The 27,164-nt window shown below is 52.5% G+C and overlaps 1 protein-coding gene across 1 annotated transcript in view; it reads right to left on the minus strand.

Moving 5' to 3' along the window:
* ALX4 (ALX homeobox 4) overlaps nt 1–27,164 on the minus strand; it is a 44,591-nt gene that overhangs the window by 3,693 nt on the left and 13,734 nt on the right. The window contains 1 exon segment of the mRNA NM_001030304.1: nt 8,220–8,530. Coding sequence (NP_001025475.1) covers nt 8,220–8,530 — 311 coding nt within the window.

The raw sequence follows: 27,164 nt of genomic DNA on the forward strand, positions 1-27,164 counted from the left end.
TGTTTTCCACTTCCTGAATCCCCCATGCAGCCTTTTGTGGAAAGAGTCTGGACCCCCTGGGTTACAGCTTCTCTGGGAGACAGGGCTTTAGCCAGGCTGTTGGAGGACAGTCAGGGACAGCTTTGTGGAGGGAAGGTGGGGGCTGGAGGAACAGAAGTCCAGGCTGAGTTTAGAAACGGCCCGGCCACGCCACCAGCTGGGAGAGTGATGGGAGGGGAAGGATGGTGGAATCAGATGGTAGGGGCCCTCAAATGCCAGGTGGGAGGGTCACCTTGGTGTTGTGAAGAGAAGCTGCTGCAATCTCAGGCCCCCAAGAGCAGCGTGATGCCAGGGAGGAGGGGAGGCCCAGCTGTCACTCAGCACGGGGGTGGCACATTGGCTTGACCAGGGTGCTCTAGGGGAGTGTGGTCTCTGAGTCAGGTGTGTATGAGCCAGGGTCTTGTTTCATACTTAGGAAAAAAATTGAGAACCTTCCAACAAAAGCTATTGGGCTTAATGGAAGCTTCCTTTGCAGGAGCGTTTCTGGCAGGCTGAGAACTTTCCCAAGGCTCGTGGGCAAGAGCTGGCTTTGGGGTCTGCCACCCCTGCAGGTGACTTGGGGTCTGGGGAGAGGGTGACGGGGACCAGGGAGGATGGGAGAGAGGGCGTGAGCAGGCTTGACTTCAGGCTGGCTCACAGGCAGGCTCCAGAGCTCCTCAGAGGGAGACTCCTGGCAGCTCGTCACACACCTGCCCGCTGACTCTGGTGCAGGGCACGCCCCTGGCACCACGGCCCAGGGCATGGAGCTTCCTGGGAGGAGGGGGGCGGAGCCGGGCCAGAGGGCTTGGCCCGCCCCCTGCAGGGCAGCACAGAGGCTGCTGGGCCCCTGGGCGCCTGCTGGACTGCCCCGCGTTTCCAAGGGCCTCAGTTTGTGCATCTGGAAACTGGGCTAGCATCCGTGTTGCCGGCTTCCCAGGGGCTGTGCCTCCAAGGGCCACAGGCAGCTGGAGGGCAAGTGCTGTCTCTGAGTTTTCAGAGGACTTTGCCCTGGTTTATTTATAGCTCCCTTCCAGCTGTCTTTTTCAGAAGAAAGAAGTCAAAAAAGAAGCGGTAGGTGTGGTTCATGTTGATGTGGGGAGGGAGGGGTGGGGACGGAGGGTGAGACTGCACCTTCCCAGCCAGTATACAAGCATCACACACACACACACACACACACAACACACACACATACACATACAACACACACACACACAACATAAACACACACAGCCCCCCAAGGGAGGGTGAGACTGCACCTCCCCAGCCAGTATACAAGCATCACACACACACAACACACACACATACACACAACACACACATACATACAACACACACACAACACACACACACAACACACACACACACAGCCCCCCGAGGGAGGGTGAGACTGCACCTCCCCAGCCAGTATACAAGCATCACACACACACAACACACACACATACACACAACACACACATACATACAACACACACACAACACACACACACAACATACACACACACAGCCCCCCAAGAGAGGGTGAGACTGCACCTCCCCAGCCTGTATACAAGCATCTCACACACACACACACACACACACACACAAAACACACATATACACAACAAACACACACAACATACACACACACAACATACACATAACACACACACACCCAAACACCCCCAAGGGAGGGTGAACTGCACCTTACCAGCCAGTATACAAGCATCACACACACACACACACAACACACAACACACACCACACACATACATACACCACACACACCACACATACACAGCACACACACACAGCACACAAACACAGCACACACACACAACACACACACACACACACACACACAACATACACACACCACACACACAACACACACACACACAACATACACACACACAACACACATACACATAACACACACACACACACCCAAACACCCCCAAGGGAGGGTGAGACTGCACCTTCCCAGTCAGTATACAAGCATTACATACACAGCACACACACACATAACACACATACACACAACACACACACAACACACACACACACACAACACACATACACACACACAACACACATACACATAACACACACACACACACCCAAACACCCCCAAGGGAGGGTGAGACTGCACCTTCTCAGCCAGTATACAAGCATTACATACACACACACACACACACACACACACACCACACATACACACACCACATACACACACCACACACACACACACACACACCCCCCACCCAAGAGAGGGTGAGACTGCACCTTCCCAGCCAGTATACAAGCATCACACACACACACCACACATACACACAACACATACACACACCACACACATACCCAAACACCCCCAAGGGAGGGTGAGACTGCACCTTCTCAGCCAGTATACAAGCATTACATACACACACACACACCACACATACACACAACACACACACACACACACACACCCAAGAGAGGGTGAGACTGCACCTTCCCAGCCAGTATACAAGCATCACAGACACACACACACCACACATACACACAACACACATACACACACCACACACATACCCAAATACCCCCAAGGGAGGGTGAGACTGCGCCTTCCCAGCCAGTACATAAGCACGAGCATCACACACACACACACGCACACGCACACACACCCCCAAGCGGCCGGCATTTCTTTCAGCACCACTGTTCCCCATCTTGTGGGGGAGAATCAGCTCTCCTGTGTCCCCCTCCTCCCCGGAGCTGATCCCCTCCCGGGCTGGGGCCTCAGCCGCTGTCCCAGAGCCTCCCAGGGGGGCCCCCCTTTCCTCCCAGGGCTCCTGGGGTCCAGGCCCAGGCCGCCCACTGGGAGCCAAGGGCGGATCGGGTCTCCTCTCCGGGACGCTGAAATGGGATCCCCCTTTATCAGTGGCCTGGAATGGGGGACTGGGGGCAGGACGAGAGAATGAATCAGAGGCGCTTGTTTTCATTTCATGTTTAATTTCCTGCAGGCTTAGCTCAGTCTTTCCGCTCCTTCCTCAGCCTCCCAGGGTTTTCTGGGCAGGAGGGGAGGCCAGGGGGAGGGGAGAAGCCCACTGGAAGCATCTAGATATACGACTGGACTGCTTTCTTCAGGGCTGAGGAGAAGCCTAGAAAAAAGTGAGGTTGCCACTGTGGTGGGGGCCGCCCCCTTGAGTCTCTGTGGACTCAGGTCCTACAGTGGGAGACACACAGGGCTGGCAAAGGGGGCCTGGGGGTGAGGGCAGGAGCAGAGCAGGGGTGGTGGGAAAGGGGGGCGGGGGACAGGAGATGGAATGCCGGCGGGCGGGGCGGAGCGGGGTAGAGGGGCGACCTGGGTTATCTGGGAAGACAGATGAGCTGGGGGAGAGGCAGCTGAGAGCGCTCGGCCTTTGGGAAGGGAGTGAAGAGGGTCAGGCAGAGGGGTTTCTTTGCAGGTTAAGATGGAGATCGTGGGAGGCGGCACGGCTGTGGGGAGCAGGCTGGGGGGAACAGAACTGCCCACCTCCAGCCCCTTCCTCCCTGGGGCCTCACCCTGCAGATGAGGCTGGAGCTTTTCTGCCCAGATAAGGCTTAAGCTCCATTAGCTTCCTGGTCTTCACTCTCATCATGCATAAACTTGGGTGGTGGCAGGGGTATCCTCCCGGGCCCCATCTGTGCTCACATTCATGGGCCCCCAAGGCTTAGAGCATCCTCCCATTTCTGACCCTTGGAGCCTGGGGTGCTGACAGCTGCGCCCCTAGATGCCCTGGGCCTCAGGCTCTGCAGCCCATAGGCTTGACTCCACTGGGCAACCTTGGGCAGGAGAAGGGACCCAGAGGCCCCAGCCTTCCCTTCAGTGCGTCACAGCAGCCCAGGACCACCCCGCTCCTGGCCCACCCTGGCCTGGACCCGCTCAGCACGGGCCTCTCCCCAAGGAACCAACTGTCTTGGCGGAGGCCCCTGCTAACCGCAGCCCATCTGGGGCCAGGGCGGGGTGGCTCAGGGCGGGGAGGCCTCTGCCTTATTGTCTTCAGACACAGCTGCGTAGATTGGAATCCCAGACAGCACAGAAGAGGCCCCTGCAGCCCCCTGGAGCGGCTCCAAACTCCGGGTTTCTTCCCAGGAAAGGTCCATCTCGGGGGCGGGGGGGCCCGTCCCTGTCCCCACCGTCACTCTGTGCCAGGCACCTGGCTTCCCATCAGCTGAGTATGGGCCCCCAACAAACTCATCAGAGGCAAGCAGGGGGTTCCATCCCCACCTCCCCCCATCTCCAGGGCACTGCCAAGCGCAACCCAGAGGTCTGACGCACCTGCCAATCCCACCAACCCTGCTGCCTTTATACAAAGTAAAGTCTCAGAACAATTAGGCACGTGTTCCTGGTGAGGCAAACTACAGGAAAAGCACTGGAAAGGGCTGGAACTCAGGGTCCCTCATTCTATTCTCAGCACGGCCACCCCATCACCTTTCCTGAGTCACCTGGTCACAGGTGATGGTTTCCTGCCTCTGGGTCTCTTCCTCCTCGATAGCGAATGAGAGAACGAGGTGGTCCTCTCCAGCACTAGCCTTCTAGAATTCTGCGGTCTCCCCCTGAGATGATAAGACAGGCAGCACATCACAGTTCCCCTTTTTGCTTTGGCGGCTGGGAAGCTCAGCATTGAAATTTGCGCTCAGTGAAATCTAGGATCCTTAGCTTAGCCTAGGTCTTTGACATAATTACCTTCCCATTTCATGGCACTGTTATTGTTCGAGGATGAAGATAAATCTTTTAAGTGTAAGCTGCCCCAGCTCCTTTTTGGAAGTAGGCATAAATGTGTGTGTGTGTAGAGAGAACACTCCTGAGCTGTACTGTGGTGCCTGAAGAATGTTAAACATGCTCTGGCGTCATTTCGTGTGTGGTACCAGAAGGATCATCCTATCAATGCTAAGCGAATTCTACTCCTGGGCACTTCTGTCCATTTGTTAGGGACACACACACGTGTGTGCACACACGTGTACATGTGTATACCTCACAGAAAACGGACAGTTCATTTTGCATCAACACAGCACCTACAGGAACATCCCATAGCCAGCTGCTCTCTCTCCACCGACTCCTTACGCTCCTCTCAAATCCACTGGCTGAGCTGAGGCCAGAGGCTGGGGTTCCTGTCCAGAGTCTGGGGCACCAGAAGTCTCAGGTGAGACAGTGGGTGTGAGAAGGTTTCTGGAACCACAGTGAGGCCTCAGCTGCCTGTCTTCCTTCCCCAAACACTCACTGTGAGCTGGAGAGGAATAAGGTGGGAAGCTTGCTTTGGGGAATTTATGAATAAATGAGCTGACCGTTCAGAGTTCCCTGGTGTTTCTGGATGGCTGTGTATTCACTGGCAACTACCAGTCTCTTTTACACTTTAGCCATTTTAGATGATCTAGTTTCTGGACCATGCTATTAATACAAATGTCTCTGCCTTGTTAAACAAAGACTGGTGAGCCTTTTATTGACACCGTAGGGGTTCCCTGGTGGCTCAGATGATAACAACTTGGCCTGCAATGCTGAAGACTTGGGTTCGATCCCTGGGTTGGGAAGATCCCCTGGAGAAGGAAACTGACTACTCACTCCAGTATTCTTGCCTGGAAGAACCACGGACAGAGAAGCCTGGCAGGCTACAGTTCAAGGGGTCTCGAAGAGTTGGACACAACTGAGAGATTTTTTCACTTTAGGAACACTCTACTTTCCTGGTAGCTTAGGTGGTAACGAATCCTCCTGCAGTGTGGGAAACCTGGGTTTGATCCCTGGGTTGAAAAAATCCACTGGAGAAGGGAATGGCTACCCACTCTAGAATTCTTGCCTGGAGAATTCCACCGACAGAGGATCCTGGCAGGCTACAGTCCATGGTGTCACAAGAGTCAGGCGTAACTGAGCGACTTTCACTTCACTTCAGAATACTCTGCAGAAGATTCTTTAGTGAAAAAAGGCGAGAAGGGGCACCCTTGGGGTCTGCTGAGTAACAGGGCTCTCAGTCCTGGCACCGAAAGGACCCCAGCTGAGCTTGCTGCTTTTTTAAAAAGACTCCTCTTTGCTCTTAAGCTGTTGATTTCTATAGCCCACGGGAGAGGGAAACACTGTTATCTGCAAACACTTGATTTGCTATTTCAACATGATTTGGGCTGGGAAGGCAGGCCAAACGTGGCGTTCATTTAGTGTTACGCTGAAGCCTGAGCTTTATCTTGTCATCTATGGTTGGGGTGCTTAGAGGACTTTGCATCCTCTCTGGTTTTTCCTTTGTTACAATTTCATGCAGGGAGGGGAGACATACCTCTCTGGACAAAGGAGGTCAGTTGGTCCACATATATTTATTTTTTGCCTTTTCTGATCTTAGTTCAGCCTTCTCTAATTGGTGGGAATTATAGTGATGAAGAATCAGACCGTACCTGCCCTCATCATATTCTAGTGAGATGAGACAAACAGATGACATAATTTAAGCCAATCATAAATTCTAAGATAAAATAGCACAACTGGTAGAAGGTGACCTGGTTTGTTTGTGTTGTATTAGGTTGAGTTGTGTTGGGTTGGGTTGAGCTGTATGGGGTTCCACTGTGGTGCACTGAATTGTGTTGGGTTGTGCTGAGTTCTATTGAGTTGAGCTGTGTTGGTTTGGGTTGTGATTGGCTGTGTTGAGTTGCACTGGGTTGGGTTCTGCTGGGTTCAGTTGAGCTGTCCTGGGTTCTGTTGTATTGTGTTGGGTTATGTGGATTGTGTTGGGTTGAGCTGTTAGTTTGGGTTATGTTGGTTGTGTTGGGCTGTGTTGGGTTCTGTTGAGTCGAGCTGTGCTGATTTGGGTTATGTTGTGTTGTGTTGTGTTGTGTTGAGCTGTGTTGGGCTGTGTTGAACTCTGTTGAGTTATGTGTTGATTTTGGTTATGATGGGTTGTATGTGTTGTGTTGGGCTGTGTTGGGCTCTGTTGAGTCGAGCTGTGCTGATTTGGGTTATGTTGTGTTGTGTTGGGCTATGTTGGGCTGTGTTGAGCTGTGTTGGGTTGTATTGAAGTCTTTTGAGTTATGTGTTGATTTTGGTTATGATGGGTTGTATGTGTTGTGTTGGGCTGTGTTGGTTTAGACTATGTTGTATTGTGTTGGGTTCTGCTGGCCTGTATTGAGCTGTGCTGGGTTCTGTTAAGCTGAGCTGTGTTGACTTGAGTTGTTTGTGTTGTGCTGAGCTGTGTTGGGTGTGCTGGACTCTGTTGAGTTGAGCTGTGTTGATTTAGGCTATGCTTGTCTGTGCTGGGCTGTGCTGGGCCGTGCTGAGCTGTGTTGGGCCGTGCTGAGCTGTGTTGGGTTAGGTTGCAGAGTGTTGTGTTGTACTGAGCTGTGTTGGGTTAGGTTATGGTGTGTTGTGTTGTACTGAGCTGTGTTGAGTTAGGTTGCGGGGTGTTGTGTTGTGCTGAGCTGTGCTGGGTTAGGTTATGGTGTGTTGTGCTGTGCTGAGCTGTGTTGGGTTAGGTTGCGGGGTGTTGGGTTGTGCTGAGCTGTGCTGGGTTAGGTTATGGTGTGTTGTGTTGTGCTGAGCTGTGTTGGGTTAGGTTGCGGGGTGTTGTGTTGTGCTGAGCTATGTCGGGTTAGGTTATGGTGTGTTGTGTTGTGCTGAGCTACGTTGGGTTAGGTTATGGTGTGTTGTGTTGTGCTGAGCTATGGTGGACTCTGCTGGCCTGTGCTGGGATTAGTGTTTTGGTGGTCGGGTGATGGTAGGGGGCAGTAGTCATGGTGATTGGGAAGACTTCTCAGAGGAGGCATACTGAGCTGGGACCTGAAAGATGGAGGAGGAGGCAGCCAGCTTGGGCAAAGAGAAGAGTTGGATTGTCTTGGTTTCTGCCCATGGGGTGCCATGGATGTCTTGTAAGTTCATCCTGTTTCCTTTCTAAGAGGTAGGCCTTCCAGAGCAGAGACCCCTCATCGTCATCACCTCCTTCGCAAGAGAGCCTGGACTCACACACCACACAGAACTCAGAAGCATAGCTGACGGGCTGCCTGCCCCTTCCCTGGGAGCCCCGCCCTAGCCCCTGCCAACCAGAGCATGAAGCAGGATGGGAACGTGAACAAAAGCAGACCTGCTCTGGTTACGGCAGGGGCGCGAGGGGCGAGCTCCTTGAGCTGAGGTGAAGAAAGCCCTGGTGCGCCTGGGGACGGGCAAGCGGCCCTGTCTCGGGCCACTGGCGGAAGGGGCCAGCCCCGCTCTCCCCGCCTTCCCTGGCACCCTCACTGACCTGCACGCGGGCCTCGGTGAGGTCGGTCCTCATGGCCAGCTGCTCCCGCGCGTACACATCGGGGTAGTGGGTCTTCTGGAAGACCTTCTCCAGCTCCTCCAACTGGTAGCTGGTGAAGGTGGTTCTGTTCCGCCGCTTCTTGCCCTTGTTGCTCTCCGAGTCGGCCTTCTCCATTGGGCTGGGGAGGTCGGCGCTGGCCCGGTCCTGGGGCCCCTTCACCCCAGCTTCCTTCACACTGAGGTAGCTGCTGTCCATCCCCACCGTGTCAGAGTCGGGTGGCAACTCTGGCTCACCCAGGGAGCTCTCTTTGGCTGAAGGGGGAGGAAACAAAGTCAAAAAAGCAATGGCTGAACCCAGCCCGAGAGGTAGGAGGGACGGGGGAGCCATTCCCTGCTTTTCCCTTCTCGGGGAAGCATGGGATGCAAGGTCCGGAGGCCTGGGTTCTAAGGTCATTAATGTGCTTTGTGACCTTGGCTAAGTTTCTTTCCCTCTCTGAGCCTCTTCGCCGTTACGTCAGCATGGGCCCCTTTTAGCACCGTGTCCTGTGACTCTGGGCCAGCCAATCTGACTTCTATAACATTTACCCTCCGCCCCCACTGACCCAGGGCTCCTCCCTCTAGGACTCCCCTTGCCAGAACTTCTCCTTTGGGTGTTGAGGATGTTGTCTCAGTCCTTCGGACTCAAAAGCTCAGCCAGCAGCCATGTCTGGCCCAACTGGCCTTAGGGTGAGGAGGAGAGGCTCCTCCTTGCCTGGCCTGATTCTGTTTGGGGTTCAGCACCCTGCCCCCTCCAGGTGGGGGCTGTTTACTAAGGAAATAGGGGGTCCTCCCCGTGACATGCCCAGGATGCTGAGCTGGGAGGCCCAGCAGATTTACACAAAGCTCATGGCCCCGGGGCCCACAGCCACCGCTGTCTAGCAGAACGGGACTCTGCCGGCTGATTCCTGGACGCTCAGAGCTGGCAAGGACCAGTTATCCAGTGCAGGTCAAGGTGAGGAGACAGAGGGAGGGCAGGGAGGGCGAGCTCATCCTTGTTCAGATAGCCCCATCAGTGCCCTGGGCAGACACACTCGCCCCAGGGCGGAGGTTAGGGGACAGGCCCTGCAACTGGCCTCAGGGTGTGAGTCCCCCCCCATGTCTGACTCCTGAGCTGTGTGCTTGGACCTTTCGCTGAGCCTCTCTGTGCCTCAGTTTCCCCCTCTATGAAATGAGGGCACAGATACTTGGATCTCCCTCACAGGGACTTCCCTGGTGGCTCAGACGGTAAAGCGTCTGCCTACAATGTGGGAGACCTGGGTTCAATCCCTGGGTCGGGAAGATCTCCTGGAGAAGGAAATGGCAACCCACTCCAGTATTCTTGCTTGGAGAATTCCCATGGACGGAGGAGCCTGGTGGGCTACAGTCCATGGGGTCGCAAAGAGTCGGACACGACTGAGCGACTTCACTTTCTTTCTTTCCTTCTTTTCTTTCAAAGGGTAGCTGTGGGATTAAAACGTCTTACAGGTAAAGTTGCTCCCTGTTCTGGTCTAGACTTGTGAGCAGCAGAAGAGTCTAGCCCTGGAAGAGTCCTCCCAGTGGGCAGGCCCTCCCTGGAGTCCCCCAGCCCAGGAGTGGGTGCGGATGGGGTGCGAGTCCCTCTCTGAGCCAAATTCCACTGGGGACTCTGACTTTACTTATAGAGTGAAATAACATACGGGATAATAAGACATGTGTGGGGAGCATTGGATAAAACTTTTCATGTGTGAAAGCTCTGATCATAACAAGCATTTGTGGTCTGTATGGGCTTCCACCATTCTGACTCTTGGTCTCCTCCTCTGGGAATAGATCTGAGCCCCAGGTGTTAGGTGTCAGGACGGTGCCTCTAGACCCGGTCCCTTGACCCTGACCAGATCCTGGGGCCGAAGCTTCGGATCCGCCCTCCTCCCTGGCACTCTGTGTTTACTGGGGGCTCTCTTATTGCTGGGGAGCTGAGAGGGACAGGCTGCCCAAGGCGGTGAGGAAAGGGAGTGGAGGTGAATGCTCAGAGTGGGCCTGGAAGCAGCTTCAGGAGGCTGTTCCTGAGGGCCACTGGCAGCATGGGCGCCAGCAGGCTGGGGGGCCGGCCCTTGGGCACCACGGATGACACCCGTGTGAGTCCAGGCACACGCAGACCGCCACGGCTTTGGTGACAGCGTCATGCAAACTGCAGCTGGCAGCTGGGCTGAGAGCTTTCAGCAAAGATATTTATCTTCCTGGCAGACAAATACATTTTATGTTTTGGTTTTTTTTTTTTTTAAAGAGAAGAAATCCCACCCAGTCTCACCAAAAATAAACATCTCTGTTATGCAACCTCCTGGAGGCCAGACTCGGGGAGCAGGCAGTGGCTGCAGCCCCTGCCCCTTGTGCCCAAGCCCTGCTGCCCAGACCCCATCCCATGACCCCAAGGACCCTTCCCGTATCCTCTGGCATCCAGCCTGGGCTCAGGACCACCCCACACAGCAAAAGGGGCTGGGCCGAGCAGGGGAAACTCCATGTTATAAATATCAAGGGACGGTAGGGACTAAACTCCTTGTGTTAATTCAGGGGAAACAGAAGCCAGAGAGAGTAAGAAATGTGCCAATAGGGACAGGGTGCAGGCTCTCAGCTCTGGGTCAGTCCTTCTCTTCTACCCCGTGGTCTTGGGGCCTTTCCCAGGGAGAGAGGGAAAACCAGAAGGAATCCCCAGGGCCTCACGTAATCAAGAGGTATGGTCTGCACATCAAGGAGGCAGAGAACCAGTCCCCGAGGATGAGAGAGTGAGGATGTGGCCCCTGGGAGAAGCCCACCCCCGCTGAGCTGGTTCTAGGCTCACTGCGGGTGGAGCTGGCTGAACACCCAGTCGTCCAAGTAGAGAAGCTTCCCCACCTCCATCCACCCACTGAAAGGGTAGGCATGGGGGGACAGCATAGTGTGGGGCGCAGCATGGGAGACCCCAGGCCCAAGGTGCGGAGATCTGCCTCGTCCCAGCTCTCCCGAAATCTGCCTGTGACCTCAGAGGACGCCTTCCAAGTGCCAGAGCCTCCTGTGCCGATGGGAGCAGGCAAGCCCTGTCCGCAGTGGGGAGTGCAGGCAGGAATGGCATCTCGGCCCTGTGGGGCAGCCCTCCCGCCTCAGTCTCCAGTGGGACCTTCCCCTTGGGACCTGGAGTGGGGAGAGGCTGGGGGCATATCTGTCCAGGCAAACGTCAGCTAACTAGAAAGGCTTCAAGATTTCAAGACGGAAGGGATTCTGGCAAACCGAGGCCTCTCTGGCCCTCGAAGAGGGACGAGACCTTCCAAATCTCAAGTCTTGATTATTCTTGCTTTAGGTGGCTTAGGCGGTAAAGCGTCTGTCTGTAATGCAGGAGACCCAGGTTCGATCCCTGGGTTGGGAAGATCCCTTGGAGAAGGAAATGGTAGCCCACTCTAGTACTCTTGCTTGGAAAATTTCATGGATAGAGCAGCCTGGTAGGCTATAGGCCATGGGGTTGCAAAGAGTCGGACACGACTGAGTGACTTCACTGACTTCACTTTAGGTTCTGAGGCTTGGCCCCTAATTGAGACAGCAAAGGAAAATTCCCCAAGGTTCTGACCCAACCCATTAGAATGACAAGCCAAGGTACTCATCCCTAAAGTGCCAGGCTTGGGGGCATCAGTTCCCACCTCCTGCCACCCTATAAGCATCTGCACCCAGTGCTGTCACTCAAGCTTTGGTGACGGAGCTCATCGCCCCCAGGACCACTGGACCGTCTGTCCAAAGGTCCAGCCTGTGTCTGATTCCTGCGGTCTGGCTCATTGGCATGGGTTCCAAACCTCCATGGGCCTTCCCCAAGGCAGCCCTGCGGACATCTGGAGATGGCTACCATGCCTCTGAGTGTCCCATCCTCCTGAATAAATATAGCTCTCACTGCTGTTCTGTAGGAGGCCCTGAGTTTAACAGGCCCGTGTGAGACAGGTGAATGCCAGGGATGGGATGGGTGGTGGTGCTGGGCTCTGGGCAAAGCCAGCAGATCGCTCTCCAACTAGAGGATCCAGAGAGGCTGGGTAGAGACTTGGCACCATGGCCCGAGACCTGGGCCTGGTCAGGATCCAGCTTGCTCCGTAAGGCCCCTCCTCAACAAGACGGCCGCTGAAAACAGAGGGCCTGAGACTCAGGCTGACTCACTCCTGAACAAAGGAAACCGCTGAGCTCCTTGCTCTCCCTCACCTCCTCCTCTGTCCACCTGTCTGGAACGCCCCTCTTTTCCAGCTGACCTCCAAGGTCCAGTCAAGCACCAGCTCCTCCAGGAAGCCTTCCCAAACTGCGGCAATCATACAGACCCCCTCCATCTAGTTGCTGCCTACGTTTTAATCAAACCCTGAAGGTCCAGCTTCTCCTCAGGGAACCAGTTCCCTGAGGGCTGGAACCTTGGGCCATTTGTCCCTGCTCAGCCCAGGATGGGGCAGGCAGGAGGTTACCGAGGAATCAATGGCCAATACAAACATTATCGAGCTCTCACCCTGTCCAGCTACCTCTGTGTACTCACTGGCAGTACCTACAGGGTACGTGCAGAGACGTCTGCTGAACAAACACATCCTCGGAGACAATGGAGAAAGCTGGTGAGGGTGCATGAAAGAGAGGCATGCAGTGGGTAGTGCCTCCATCAGAACTGATAGCTGAAACAGGAGGAAGAGGTGAGATCACCGAACGACAAGAGGGGAAGAGGGCAGACCGAAAGGAGGCAGGAGGAGGAAGAACAGGCAGACACAGATGATGTCTCCACACAGTGAGCAAGGGGGACACGCTGGGGGAGGCCACGCAGGAGCACCGAATGGGGGCTCTAGAATTGACGTTTCCAGAAACCCAGTCCAGGATCTGCCAGGAACCAGCTCTGCATTTACTGCACTGCCACACCAGGAGACAGGAAAGGCCCCAGCTAACCCCTTTGCCGGGCGCGCCTTCTTGAGGCCACATGGCATCCGCTGCTGGCATGAAGCTGAACGACAGCCCTCACTAGGACCAGGCCACCTGCCTGCCCGGCTGGCTTCCCCACATCCTCCCTGGAGCAGCCCCTCATGGTCTCTGGCCCCATCCAGAGCGGGAAGGGACCCCTGGGCGGGCTTTGTCCCAGGCTTTGGGGGCCCAAGACAATGTCCTCGCGAGCTGCAGCTTGCCCCGGAATGTCTTGATCTGGAAATACATCCCAGACTACCCAGAGGAATCATGTATTGTGCACAGAACGTCGAGAATCCAGAGTGCCTGCCCCCAGGGAGGGATGCACACCCTTCAGAGACTCCCATGACCACTTCTGATGAGTGGGCGGCGTTTGGTTCAAGGCTTACTGTTCATCAGGAGTCACAGACACCCTTGAGCCTCTGCCTGTTCTCCTCCTGGGGAGGAGGCCTCGCCTCTTCTGAGGGCCAACTGGTCTGTGCCGGACAGCCTTGGCTGTTGGATTTTAAGAGCTACAAGAAACGGGGTACCTTTCTTCATTCTCTTGTGTGCATGCTTTGTCACTCAGTCATGTCTGACTCTTTGCAACCGCATGGACTGTAGCCCACCAGAGTCCTCTGTCCATGGAATTCCCTAGGCAAGAATACTGGAGTGGGTTGCCATTCCCTCCTCCAGGGACCTTCCCGACCCAAGGATCTAACCCAAGTCTCCTGCATTTCTGGTGGATTCTTTACTGTCCGAGCCACCAGGGAAGCCCCTTAGCTTCTATCTACTCATCCTGGTTGAATCCTAGGGTGTTGCTCCAACCTAGTCTAACTTTTTTTTTTTTTGACATGAAAGGCCTTGAAAGATTTCCAAAGTTCACCTTAATTTTTTTTTTTTTTTCCATGACTGTGATTTCAAGAGAATTATTTCTGTGATTGTGATTTAAGGAGAATGAGCTTCTGAAGCCATTTGGGGAGAGGCTGCTGGAGCCCTTTCTGCGTGTATCCCTTTCTTGTGCACGGATGTGCGCCTTCGGGCATGTAGCACAAGCCTGCTGTTGTGAATGGGTGTGGGCAGCATATGTGTAGTTGCCTGCGGATAGGTCTGCGGAGCGTGCAGGCTTGTGTGGTCAAGGGCAGGCACACCAGTGGGCGTGTGTGCCAGTGGATGTGTGCTGCTGTGTGTGTCTGTGAGTGAGCGTGAGCCTGCAGACAGCCATGGGTGGGTCTGGACATGAGTTGTGTGTATGTGTGTGTGTGTGTGTGTGTGTAGCTGTGCACACACTCTGACGTATGGAGCGTCTGTCTAAGGGGCTGGAGTAATTTTATCCTCCATGGTTTTGATTATATCTATTTTTCCTCCAAACATCTGCTTTGTGGGGGACACACCGCTCGCCCTGTTCTCGGGTGAGCCAGCCTCACACGCCCTGTGGCAGTGTGCACAGCGCCAATGCAATCTCCTTAAAGAAAACAGGCCAGCGTGAGGCCCTTTCCTGCTGTTTAAAGGGCACCGAGTAAACCCATCGCTGTCCAAACAGTTGTGCGGGGGTGGGGGCAGAGGTTAAAGGTGAGCCATCGATCACGTCCCCAGCCCACCTTATCTGCCACTGGGCTCTGTCCCGAGTTCAGCTTGGATGGCCCGAGTTTTAGGTCCAGGCCCAATAAAATACACCAACGGGGGAGCCCATGCTGGGGCGACCTTTCAGCAAACACACGTGGAGCTTATCTGTGTGTACCGGGCCGAGATGGACTGTGTTCCTGTCCGGGAGGAACTGCCAGGCGGAAGAGGAGAGGTAAGCCAGGGACTCAGCCAGCCACCCACGAGGTGGGGTAGGCACTCCTGCCACCAACACACACCCACCCAAGGCCCAAACGTGCTTCTCCAAACAAGGCAAGTCTGAGAAACTGTCACACGTCACAGGAGGCTGAGACATGGAGGACTAAATGTGATGTGGTTTCCCGGACAGGGTCCTGGAACAACAGTAAAAAGCACATTAGCGGAAAACTAGTGAAATGGGAATAAAGCGTGGCACTTAGCAGGTAGATGGGTAAACTATTTGAATGGACATTTCACCCAAGAAGATATACATCTGGTGGTTCAGATGGTGAAGAATCTGCCTGCAATGCAGGGGACCCAGGTTCCATCCCTGGGTTGCAAAGATCCCCTGGAGAAGGGAATGGCTACCCCATTCCCTTGCCTGGAGAATTTCATGGACAGAGGAGCCTGGGGGGCTATCCTGAACTCACAGGATCCCAAAGAGTCAGACAAGGCTGAGCAACTAACAAATATAATAACCAGCTCAATGTATTACCAATTAGAGATTATTTACTAGGGATATTCATGAGATATGGCTACACACCAACAGCGATGGAAATAAAACTGGATGATACCCAGAGATATCAAGGAACTGAAGGGCGTGAACTCGCTTCCATCAGTGGTGGGAAAACAGCGCAGCAGTGCCTTATACCACGAAACACACTCTCATGGCTCGAGCCAGACATCCCACTGCTAGGCATTCGCCCTCAAGAGACAAACACTTCTTTTCAGGGCAAACCTGTATGCAAATATTTATAGTGGCTTTGTTCACAATCGCCTCAAACTGGAAACAGCCCAAATGTCCTTTAAACCATGGAACAGCCATGCAATGGGATACTACTCAGAGATAAAAGGAGAAAACTAGTGATGTGAACTGTGGATGACTCTCAAAGACAGCATTACTGTCTGTAAAAGAAGCCAGTCTCCAGAGGTATATGGTGCCTGGCTCCACTTGTTTATTGCATGCCATTCTGGGGAAGGTAACCGACTCAGTGGACGTGAATTTGAGCAAACTCCAGGAGACAGTGGAGGACCCAGGAGCCTGACGGGCTACAGTCCATGAGGTCACAAAGAGTTGGACACGACTTAGCAACTGAACAACAAACAAACAAACAGTCCCAGGACAGAGAGCAGATCGCTGGTGGCCTGGGGCTGGGCTGGGGTGGTTTTAACCCCAAAGGGCTGGTGTATGGGACTATCCGATCCTGTATCCCAGCTGTGATTGTGAGTACACGGATCTGTACAGGAACGTGTTCAAATTCATAAAATCACGCTCCTCAGTTTAAATTTTCAGCATGCTATTTAAAAAATAAAAAATATGCAAACTACAGGGCTTCCCTGGTGGCTCAGGGGTAAAGAATCTGCCTGCCAGTGCAGGAGACACGGGTTCGATCCCTGGTCTGGGAAGATCCCACATGCTGTGGAGCAGCTAAGCCCATCTGTCTGTCTGTCAGTTGCTCAGTCGTGTTCAACTCTGCAACCCCATAAACTGCAGCCGACCAGGCTCCTCGGCCCATGGGGTTTTCCAGGCAAGGACGCTGGAGTGGGTTGCCAAACTGCAACGTAACTATCGAGCCTGCGCTCTTCGAGCCCGGGAACCTCAAACGCTGAGCCCACGTCCTGCAAGTACCGAATCCAAGGTGCCCTTGAGCCTGGACTCCACAAACAGAGGAGCCACCACGGTGAGAAGCCCGCACACCGCAACAGAGAAAAGCTCGTGCAGTAAGGAAGATCCGGCACAGCCAAAAATAAATAAAAATATTAAAAAAATAAAAAATATATAAAACTATAGAGAAAATACAAAATTGGGTTTAAATATAGTAAAGAAAAACTAAGCAGGTAAAATGTTTGTATGTCTTCACCCAAAAATCTCACCTCTAGGGATTTAAAGACAGAATTATGGATAGACACAAAGAATTAACTAGAGAGAAAGTTCCTCGTGGCATTTTTATATGGGAAAATTGAAAATAAGCAAAATCTCTATTAATAGGAGATTGGTCAAATAAAGGATGATATTTCCATAAGTGGAAGATCCTTCCTGGTTTTCTTTATTCTACACACTGTTTCTCTCTTGGTATTTAACACATATTATTTTGTATTTATTTGTTTTTTCCTTCATTTATTGTCTCTCTCTCCCTTCCATAAAACAGGGAATATATCTGAATATATTTGTTTGGCTTAGCCTTTTGGTTTAATGCCTAGTATTGCGGCTGGTATGCAGAAGGGGTTCAATAAACACTGATGAAAAATGAAAGAAACTGATGTCCAAGAATAGCATTTTATTACCTGAAAGTTGTTCATGTTACAGTAAGTAAAACTTATTTTGAAAAAAGGGGAGGTGAGGATGCGGTGTCTGTTCTTAGAAAATTCTAGCAGTTTCCAGAAGTAAAGAATATCAGTATCTGGGTTTAGTTGCTTTTTTGTTTCTAGTCTGACTTAATTTTCTTATTTGTCCTACCATAAACAGGAATTTCTTTCATCATTTTAAAATGCTATGTGAAAGCAGCAGCTAGAATCCTGAATGGTGCCGGCTCGGTAGGTTTGGGACTGGGCTGTGTGATGGGAGGCGGAGGGAAGCGCTGCAGGGAAGCAGAGGAGGATGGCAGTGATGCTTCAGAGAAAGGCCCCTTCCGAGGTGGGACTAGCTACCGTCCTCACAAACTGGGCACCGCCCCCCACGGCTCTGAGGCCTCGTGGGTGCTGGAGAGTCCCAGAGCTCTGGCTTACGTTCAGACCTCACCGGTTCCTCTGCCCTCAGATCACCACGCTCCACTACAACCGGAGACAGTGTCTAAGACGCACACTGCTGGTCTAGGGCCACCCTGTCTAACCCAGAGCTCTCCTTGTTGTTCAGTCGCTAAATCGCGCCCGACTCTTTGCAACTCCACGGACTGCAGCACACCAGGCTTCCCTGTCCTTCACTAGCTCCCGGAGTTTGCTCAAACTCATGTCCATTGAGTCAGGGATGCCACGTAACCATCTCATCTTCTGCCACCTCCTTTCCCTCCTGCCCTCAGTCTTTCCCAGTATCAGGGGCTTTTCCAATCAGGATGGTCAGATAGGGTACAGGGTGCTCAGTTAAATTAGAATTTCAGAGAAACAGGAGTCACTTTTTCAGTAAAAGCATGTCCCAAATATTGCATGGGAAATACTTATGCACTAAGTCCCCTACGAACAAACCTTCAAGTTGCAGACTTTCAAAGATGCGAACGTGCATTCCCTCAGTGTCAGACCCGAGTGAAACTGCAGCTTGGCCCCTACCATCTCCTATAGCTGACGATCCTTCCGCTCTACCGTCTCCCACCTCCTGTCCCTCCTCCAGCCAGCAACTCTTCTTGCCTGTGTGCTGGAGGCCAGCTCCTCTATGCCAGCTGTTACACTGTGCTATTGCACTTTTCAAGGTACTGTACTGGAAGATGAAAAATGTTTAATTTTTTCTGTTTGTTTTTATGTATTGATATTATTTGTGTGAAAAGTATGATAAACCTATTTCCGTACAGTACTACATAGCCGATTGTGCTCGCTGGGTTTCTAGGCTAACTTGCTTGGACTTACGAACCAAGTGAAGTTACGAACTCGCTCTCGGAATGGAACTCGTTTGTATGTAAGGGACACAATGTACTGAACATTATTCATTGTTTATTTGAACTTCAAATTAAATGGAACATACTGGTTTTGTTGTTAGATTTTTATTTTATGTATTTATTTTTTTTGCTAAAACCGCCAATGCTCGAGTCAGGCTGACTATGGCATTCAGGATTCCCCAGGCAGGACCGGCCACTGTCCCCCTCACAGACTTACGTCTTGCCACACCCGCCCCTCCACCTCGCTTCCGGTCCCGCTGACCTGCCCGCACGCCCCCAACACACTGCTCGAGCGGCTTCAGGCTTCCCCACCCTTGCATCCTTCTCGCTGGGACGCCCTCTGCCCTTCGTGCACCTGGCTAACTCCTACTCTCCCTGGGTATCTTCCTCTGTAAGCTTCGTGGCTTTCCTCCCCACCCCCACTACATACAGTTATCTATGTTCTATATGAAGACAAGCCCAAAGAAGAAAACTATAATACATAAACAGAAAAGGGAAACATAATTTTTTATAAAAGTCTTTTGTAAAACCTATCACTGCCCTGTACATCTTTCCATCCTGTTCTATATTCTTCTGCTAATACATCACTTTTAATGGCTGCATAGTATTCCATCGTACAGACAAACTCTATTTCCTTTCCTCAGTCCTTACTGTTGGGTATACGGATTGTTGATTGTTTGAAATAGGAACAGGCCTGTGATGAATACCTTTATAGTTAAGTCCCTTGACATTTTTGTGGCAGTTACCTTTGCAAAAGTTCCAAGAACTAGAAATACTGAGTTTGGTCACAGTCACACCTTAAGAGCTCTGATAAGTGTGTCTGCTAGAAATGTGCCCATTTTTTCAGCATGCCTGCCTGCTTCAGGACAAGTACCAATCATTACACTGTTTATAAAAAGCTTTGCCAGTGTAATGGATAAAAGTGAAATCTCATTTGAATTTACATTTAAAAAAAAAAAAAACAAATTTGGGCTTCCCAGGAGGCTCCGGAGAAGGCAATGGCACCCCACTCCAGTACTCTTGCCTAGAAAATCCCATGGAAGGAGGAGCCTGGTAGGCTGCAGTCCATGGGGTCGCTAGAGTCAGACATGACTGAGCGACTTCACTTTCACTTTTCACTTTCATGCATTGGAGAAGGAAATGGCAACCCAATCCAGTGTTCTTGCCTGGAGAATCCCAGGGATGGGGAAGCCTGGTGGGCTGCCATCTATGGGGTCGCATAGAGTCGGACACGACTGAAGCGACTTAGCAGCAGCAGCAGGAGGCTCAGTGGTAAAGAGTCCACCTGACAATGCATGTGACATGAGTTCGATCCCTGGGTTGGGAAGATCTCCTGGAGGACGAAATGGCAACCCACTCCAGTACTCTAGCTGAAAAAAGTCCCACGGACAGAGGAACCTGGCAGTCTAGAGTTCATGAGGCCACAAAGAGCCGGACGTGACTGAGGCCGAGCGTGCTCACACACACACAGGCACATATTACTAGTGAAGTTAACCTTTAATGTGTTGCATTTCTTCTTTTGTGAATTGTTTCTACTGAGCTTCCAAGGTTCAGTGCAAAGGTGACTCCTTCTTCCTCTCTGACCCCAGGGTCGGGCTTCTCTCTTAAAGGCTGAATTCCCCACTCTGAAGCACGGCGGTGTGGTGTGGCCTCCCGTTCGACCGAGAGCTGTTGGGAATAGGGCTGCCCTGATGCACTTCGGGGTCCTGAACTGGGCCCCGGCTCCTTCTGCCTTTGGTAGCACCAGGCAGCTCTGCGTGCCCTGCTGAGGGCGACAAGGGCACCCAGAGGAAGGGGGCCCAGGACCATGAGGCTGGGCTCCAGAGCAGGGTGGGGGGCTGCGATCCCCCAGCACACACTGCTGTGGGGTGGCTGTGGCATGGGGGTGGACCTTGGTCCTTGTGGGGTGATGGGGCTCAGAGAAGCCGGCCACGGGGCAGGTCGTGTAGGACCAAGCCCCATGTAGCTCCAGACACTGCTATGGCCTCAGGCAAGGGTTTTGGCTTTTCTGCTTCTTCACGTCAGCAAGCCCTGCCTGGTCTCCTGCCAGGGAGAGGAGAGGAGGGTTACAGAGGAGGTGCAGCCCTCCCCGGGAAGCCAAGACTGGGATGTTCTCCTCACCCACAGGGCAGGTTTGTGCGGGCCCCTGTGTGAAGGCTCTAGGCACCCCCATCCTGCCAGTCAGGATCAAGGCTGCAGTAGCTCACACTGGCCACCAGGAGGCACTGCAGTCCCAAGTACCTTCCTCAGGGCCAGAAGTGAGGCCCCAGGGCCCCGCCGCAGATGCTTCTCCCAGTTTGGTTAAAGACCCAGGCCCCCTCCCGGAGGGTTGGCCAAACAAGTGGTGATTCAGCCCTACTATGTGTCTCTGATATCCCAGCCCTCCACACAGTGCTGGGTGAGGAAGGGTCCCTGCCCTTCTCCACAGAGCTCTTTCCTCCTCCGGCTCTGAGGGTATTCACGTTCTTGACTTGTATCAGTCCCCGTCTTGAGCGTCCTCATTTTACAGATGGGCAAACTGAGGCTCAGAGAGAGGGAATCCACTAAACGTCACCAGCCACTGGGCAGCCGGCCTGACCCGAGTTGCTCTTATTCCCCCCAATCTCTTCCCTTTGTGGAGACCTGAGGGGCATCGCTGGCCCTCCGGATACTGACAGGTAAGCCATGCCCAGGCTACCCGACCCTGGTTTTGCCAAGTCGGCTGTCCAGGCAGCTCGTGGATTTGTTGCTGGCTCCTCTGTGGGCTCTTCCCCAGGGAAGCTTCAGCAGTCTCGGGGACTGCAGGCTCTTCTTCCCATCACTCCACACTGAGGGGAGGGGTTTCCTGTGAGCCAGAGGATCGAGGGGGCTCCCCAGAATCAGGAGGGAAAAGGACTCAACCCTGGGCTCTCACTACACACCAGGAGCTTCATGGTTTACTAACATGCTCTCACTGCTGCTGTTTACAACAGCGATGTGAAATATGCCCATTTTACAGCTGCAGAGACTGAGGCCAGAGGGCGTAAAGGACTTGTCTAAGAATGCACAGCTGCTGAGAGGCAGGATTTGAACCCCAAGCCTGGGGCATCTTCCTCTGGGCCCTCCTGGAGTGGATACCCAGTGTGGGGCTGGGACAGGGCAGCCAGGAGACAGAGTCAGGGAAGAAGGGGAAAAAAAAGTGGGAGCCACAGGAAAATTCCTCCTCTCTGATGCCTCTAAATCTGCCCAACATATCCAACCTTCAGTGCTGGCCCTGGTGAAACTGTCCTGATAGAACTTCATAGAACATCTGGGACCTCCAGTGTGGACCAAGGCCTTTTCTCGGGACCTTGCTTTCAGGGTCACTCCATCCCTCAGTTTACATTCAACTAATTTTTTCTTTTCCTCTTCCTGACACTGGGTCTGGATTTATATTCAATTCTCTGCTAAATACCGAAGTATTTAAAAGTAAAAAGGCTTATGTCTGCGACTTACCCCCAAACAGTTCTGAAAGAAATAATATGTATATGTGCATCTGAATATATATTAATATATACATACAGAAAGAACACAAAAGAGAGTGAGGGCAATAATGCAAATATGGTAAAACTTTAAGATATGGAGGATCGGTGTCAAAGGGATCTGGGAATCCTTTGTATTCTACATTTAACTTTTCCTGGTGTCTGAAAACATGTCAAATGAAAAGCTTTTAAAAAGAACAAGAATGCAGACAAATGGGAAGAAACCACTTTATCCAGGAATCCAAGTTCTGAAACCGGCATTTGTTACAGTTTGAAACAGGACCCAGACTAGAGTCTAGTAAGCAATCTCTCTGCCTCCCTCTCACCAGCACCATCCACAACTTCTACAAACGGGCTTGCACGCTGAAATCAAAATCACAAGGCAGATCAACTCAAGGGACAAACGTATACTCCGTAGTCCTATGGAAACCCTCATTTCCATCCCCGGAAGCAACCGGAGACCCCATTAAAACATGCGGTTCTTCTAAGGCCGTAGGAGGCAGTATTTTGTTAGCTGAGGTCGAGCTATCCTTGGGACTTAGAAGTACTTGGTACTGTTTGAGCCTATTCTAATTTCAGCTCCCTTACAGTTAGTCCAAGCGGGTACGGCTTCCTTGCACCCAAAGAGAAGTGGTTAAAAAGGAAGCCCGCCGACAATAGCTGGCACATGCAAGTGACCGTGTTCATCGGTGATGAACCTCCACACAGAGGAGGATTATTCACCCTCAGAAAGGAGGGAAATTCTGGCACCTGCTACAGCACGGATGAGCCTTGAGGACATCGTGGTGAATGAAACAAAGCAGTCACAAAAAGGCAAATACTGCACGATTCCACGTACACGAGTCCCTGGAGCGGAGACAGAAAGTAGAACAATGGCTGCCAGCGGCCGGGGCCCAGGAGGGTGCGGAGTTGGTGTTTCACGGGGACAGGGTTTCGGTTTGACAAGATGAAAAGAGTTATGCGGCTGGATGGTGGTGATGGTTGCACAACATTATGAATGCTCTTCATACCGCTGGACCGTACACTTAAAAATGGTCATGATGGTAAATTTTATTTTTACTTGTATTTTAAAATTCTTTTAAAAATTGGAGAGAAAGAAAAGAAAGTCCACTACTGGCTAGGGTCCCTGCGGGCCTTCATCCGGCCTTCCTTCAGTCCCCACGGTCCTCTCCGTACCCCAGCTTAGGCCCCAGATTCTTTTCTCTTCTCTTCTCCCTGACACTGTGGCTTGGGTTGCGTCTATTCATTGCACTCATTCGTTAGTTGACTTGTTTGTTCATTCACCAAGCACCTCCCCAGGGCCTCCCTTTAGACATGGCCTCACCAAAGGGACAGACGACACCACGGCCTGACAGCAAGAGCCCTGTGACCTGGGCAAGGCAGGCTCTATGGGAGGAGTGGCCGGTGCTGGCTGAAAAGGTCAGGAGAGGCTTTAGCAAGGATGTGAACTTGACCTGAGTACTGACATCTACAGAGGCCTTGGCAAGGCCCGGTAACCACATTTTATGGCAAAACAGGACACCCAGCTTTCAGCTGAACTGGTCCTAAATTACTAAGTGAGAAGCCCCAGGGGCCCTCCCCCAGGGCTGGTGACAACAATGAGACAATCATACAATTGCTTGCGTTGCAGCAGTTCTGACCCACTCACTGTCTCATCTGATCTCCTCAGATCCCTAAGAGGTCCGTGATGAGGAAACTGAGGTCCAGAGAAGCTTGACTTGCTCAAGATCACAAAGCAAGGAGGGGCAGAGCTGGGATTTGAACCCAGATGGTCCGACTCCAAGCCTGGTGTCCCGTCCACGGCCTCTCACGTGTCTCCTGGACACAGGCAGGCAGTCTTGGGGGGTGGGGCGGGCACTGGCTGACTCGGTCTTGTCTTTGAGTGACACAGTTGAGCCTGAGGAGAAATTTCCATCTCAGAGGAATAACCTCAACAGAGCTCTGGGGTCACCGCGTGCTGGTTTTGGTGGTGTAGTCACTCAGTCGTGTCCAACTCTTGCGACCCCATGGACTGTAGCCTGCAGGGCTCCTCTGTCCCTGGGATTCTCCAGGCAAGAATACTGGAGTGGGTTGCCATTTCCTTCTCCAGGGGATCTTCCCGACTCAGGAATCGAACCCAGATCTCCTGCACTGCAGGCAGATTCTCTACTAACTGAGCTACAAGGGAAGTCCATGGGTCACCATGAGAAGCCCCATTTATGGTCTAACACTTGGACATCACCTGGTGCTGTTCTCTGGGGTGGGCTGGGGTCATGACCTCAGTCAGGGACTCTAACTACCCCTGTGAACAGCCCTCCTCATGGACACTGAGGTTTCCCAGCTCCCCGCTTCCTGGCCCAGCCCAGGTCTCATCCCCAAGCCCTGCCTCACGAGGCTGGAGGGGATCCAGAGACCCAGCAGGGGAAGGGGCAGCGGCCCAGGCTGGGTCTACTCCCAGAGAAACAGAAGGAACCTCCCCCATTCTCCCTTCAGCCCAAAAAGAAGCCCCAGAGCTCAGGGGCCACCCTGGGCCACCCCTCCTCTTTCAGGCAGGATACGGAGACCCCCGAGTGATCACATCGCCTGTCAGTGGAAGGACTGTCTTCTGATTTCAGATCAGCTCAGTGGTCTGCCTGCCCCTTGTCCCCCTCTACCTTTACAGAACCATGTGGCCTTGGGCACGTCCTTATCTCCTTGATCCCTCAGAGCCTCCGTCTCTCCTCTGCTTCAGAAAATCTGCATTCCCAAGCATCCCCTTGGGGACACTGTAATACCACCGTTGTATTCAAGGGAGGCAAGATGGAGAAGCTCAGATCCTGCTCTAGGTGAAATGAATGAGGAGTCCTTGGAGCAGGACGGACTTGGGTTGACTCCTGAAACTGCCCCTGACTTGCTGCATGCATTCATTCAGCAGCATTTCTGGAGCGCTAGTTATGTGCAGGGCAAAGCTCCAGGAGATGGAAACAAAGTCCAAGAAAGCATGGCCCCTCCCTTACAAAAGCCCTGCTTCATGAAGGAGGCAGTGATTATGGCGGTGGAGGTGGATACGGCAGGGGCATCTCGGCCAGCCTGGCGCGGGAAGCAGTGTTTCTGGGGCCTCTCCAGATCTCTAGGCAGCGATCTGGTTGGAGGGGTCTGTCGAAGCTGTGTACAGCTAGCTCTGTGCATACGATGAAGAAATGTCAGCTCTCCCCATCAAAGAAATGGGGAAATTTCTCAGGGAGATTGTTTAGGAGGCTTCCAAGCCACTCATGCCTTGGCAAAGTGACTTTGGCCTCTGTGTGACTGGGTTTCCTCATCTGTAAAGTAAGGGGGAGGGGACCCACCTCCCAGCATGTTTGTGGGCTCTCAGTGAGGCCAAGGGCGAGAAGGCACACCTCTGCCTGACACCCAGCACGCTGTCTGTCAACGGGAATCCTCCACGGGAGATTAACACACTTATTATTTGGAGGGAAGTTAGGCCAGGGCGGGAGGAGACCGCAGAAGAGCCCCTCAAGCTGCAGTGTCTCATCCTCCCCCTGCCCCCGCCCCCGCCCCAGGTATATGCTCTTCAGCTCAAGTTTCCCCAGCTCCAGCTGCCCAGAACATTCCACAGACCTCCGTCCCAAGCAGCTCCCCCCACCCCAGTCCCCTTCCAATCAAGGCTCATTTCCACGTACATATAACAGAGAAATAAATGGGGTGAAACACTGAAACTATTTTGTTTGTCATTTGTTATAGATATTTAAAAGTGCTAGCTGATGTTCAAGAAAGCCCCTTCCATACATACATTTTGACCCAGGCTGCAACTTGTAGTAGAGGCATGAAAGGAGGACTCTAATTTTAAGCGCTGCATCGAAGACAGTGTGGCTTATGCGCCAGTTGACAAAGGTCAGAGAGGCTGTGAGCTCCTTTCAAAAACCTCGCTCCTGCTTAGACACTTGGTAACATCTGGATGACTCTCCTATGCAGGCACACCAATATTTAACGGCTCCAGAAGAATTTTCTCTGTGGGGGCCTTCGCTGTCCTCCACCCAGCATACCACCCAAAAGCTATCTGGGGGTGGGGAGTGTCGAGAGGGATCGTTCCAGAAATGAACCGCCACTCCCACTGGCGCTGCTGTCTGCTGTCCTATAGAAACTAACCTTGGTGATTCGGGGCTATGTCAGGGCCCTTTCTGCCAGAGAAACCCAAATCACATTTCCAGGCCCGAGTCTGTTACCACTTCCTCTTTGTAGATTTCCTGCCATGCCCTCCTCCAAACTCTCCTTCTTCTTCTGTGAAAGTCACTTAGTCGTGTCCAACTCTTTGTGACCCCATGGACTATACAGTCCATGGAATTCTCCAGGCCAGAATACTGGAGTGGGTAGCCTTTCCCTTTTCCAGGAGATCTTCCCAACCCGGGGATCAAACCCAGGTCTCCTGCACTGCAGGCAGATTCTTTACTAGCTCTTCACGAGCCACAAGGGAAGCCCCCGAACTACTCCTAATAATTCGACTGCTTTTCACAAAGCATTGCCAAGTGTGGATGCATGGCACCCTCCACCATTAGACAGTGTCTTCATCACAGGCAGGGAAAAAGTCTTGTCAAACTCTGGTCCGCACATCTGGCACTCAAAAAATACCTGCTGAACAACCAACTCAACAGATACCTGAATTAAATGAATCTGGTTAAGTAACTAAATGTCTCAGTCTGTGGAACGACCACATCGGCCTAGAGAGAATGTTTTTCCCACCAAAATCAAGGGTTTTCTTCCTCCAGATGTGTTCATGGTAAACTAAACAATCATTTACAAGCCCCAAAAGCAAGAATATGTTTTCTCCCCTTGGACAAGAAGGGAAAAATTATGGCTGGATCAATTGTGAGGTTGCCAGTTAAAGTTTTCTGAGGTTGATAAAGATGGATAAGATTATTCAGGGTTTCCCAGGTGGTGGTAGTGGTAAAGAACCCACCTGCCAACACAGGAGACATAAGAGATGCGGGTTCATTCCCTGGGTCGGGAAGATCCTCTGGAAGAGAGTATAGCAACGCACTCCAGTATTCTTGCCTGGAGAATCCTATTGACAGAGCTGCCTGGCAGGCTACGGGTCCACAGAGTTGCAGAGTCAGACACGACTGAAGAGACAGCACAGTGCTTGTCAGGAAAATGACTCATCCCATGAAACAGTGAGAATGCACCTTATGGAGCACAAAA

Source organism: Bos taurus, chromosome 15, assembly GCF_002263795.3.
Source record: "Bos taurus isolate L1 Dominette 01449 registration number 42190680 breed Hereford chromosome 15, ARS-UCD2.0, whole genome shotgun sequence".
NCBI classification, from domain to species: domain Eukaryota; kingdom Metazoa; phylum Chordata; class Mammalia; order Artiodactyla; family Bovidae; genus Bos; species Bos taurus.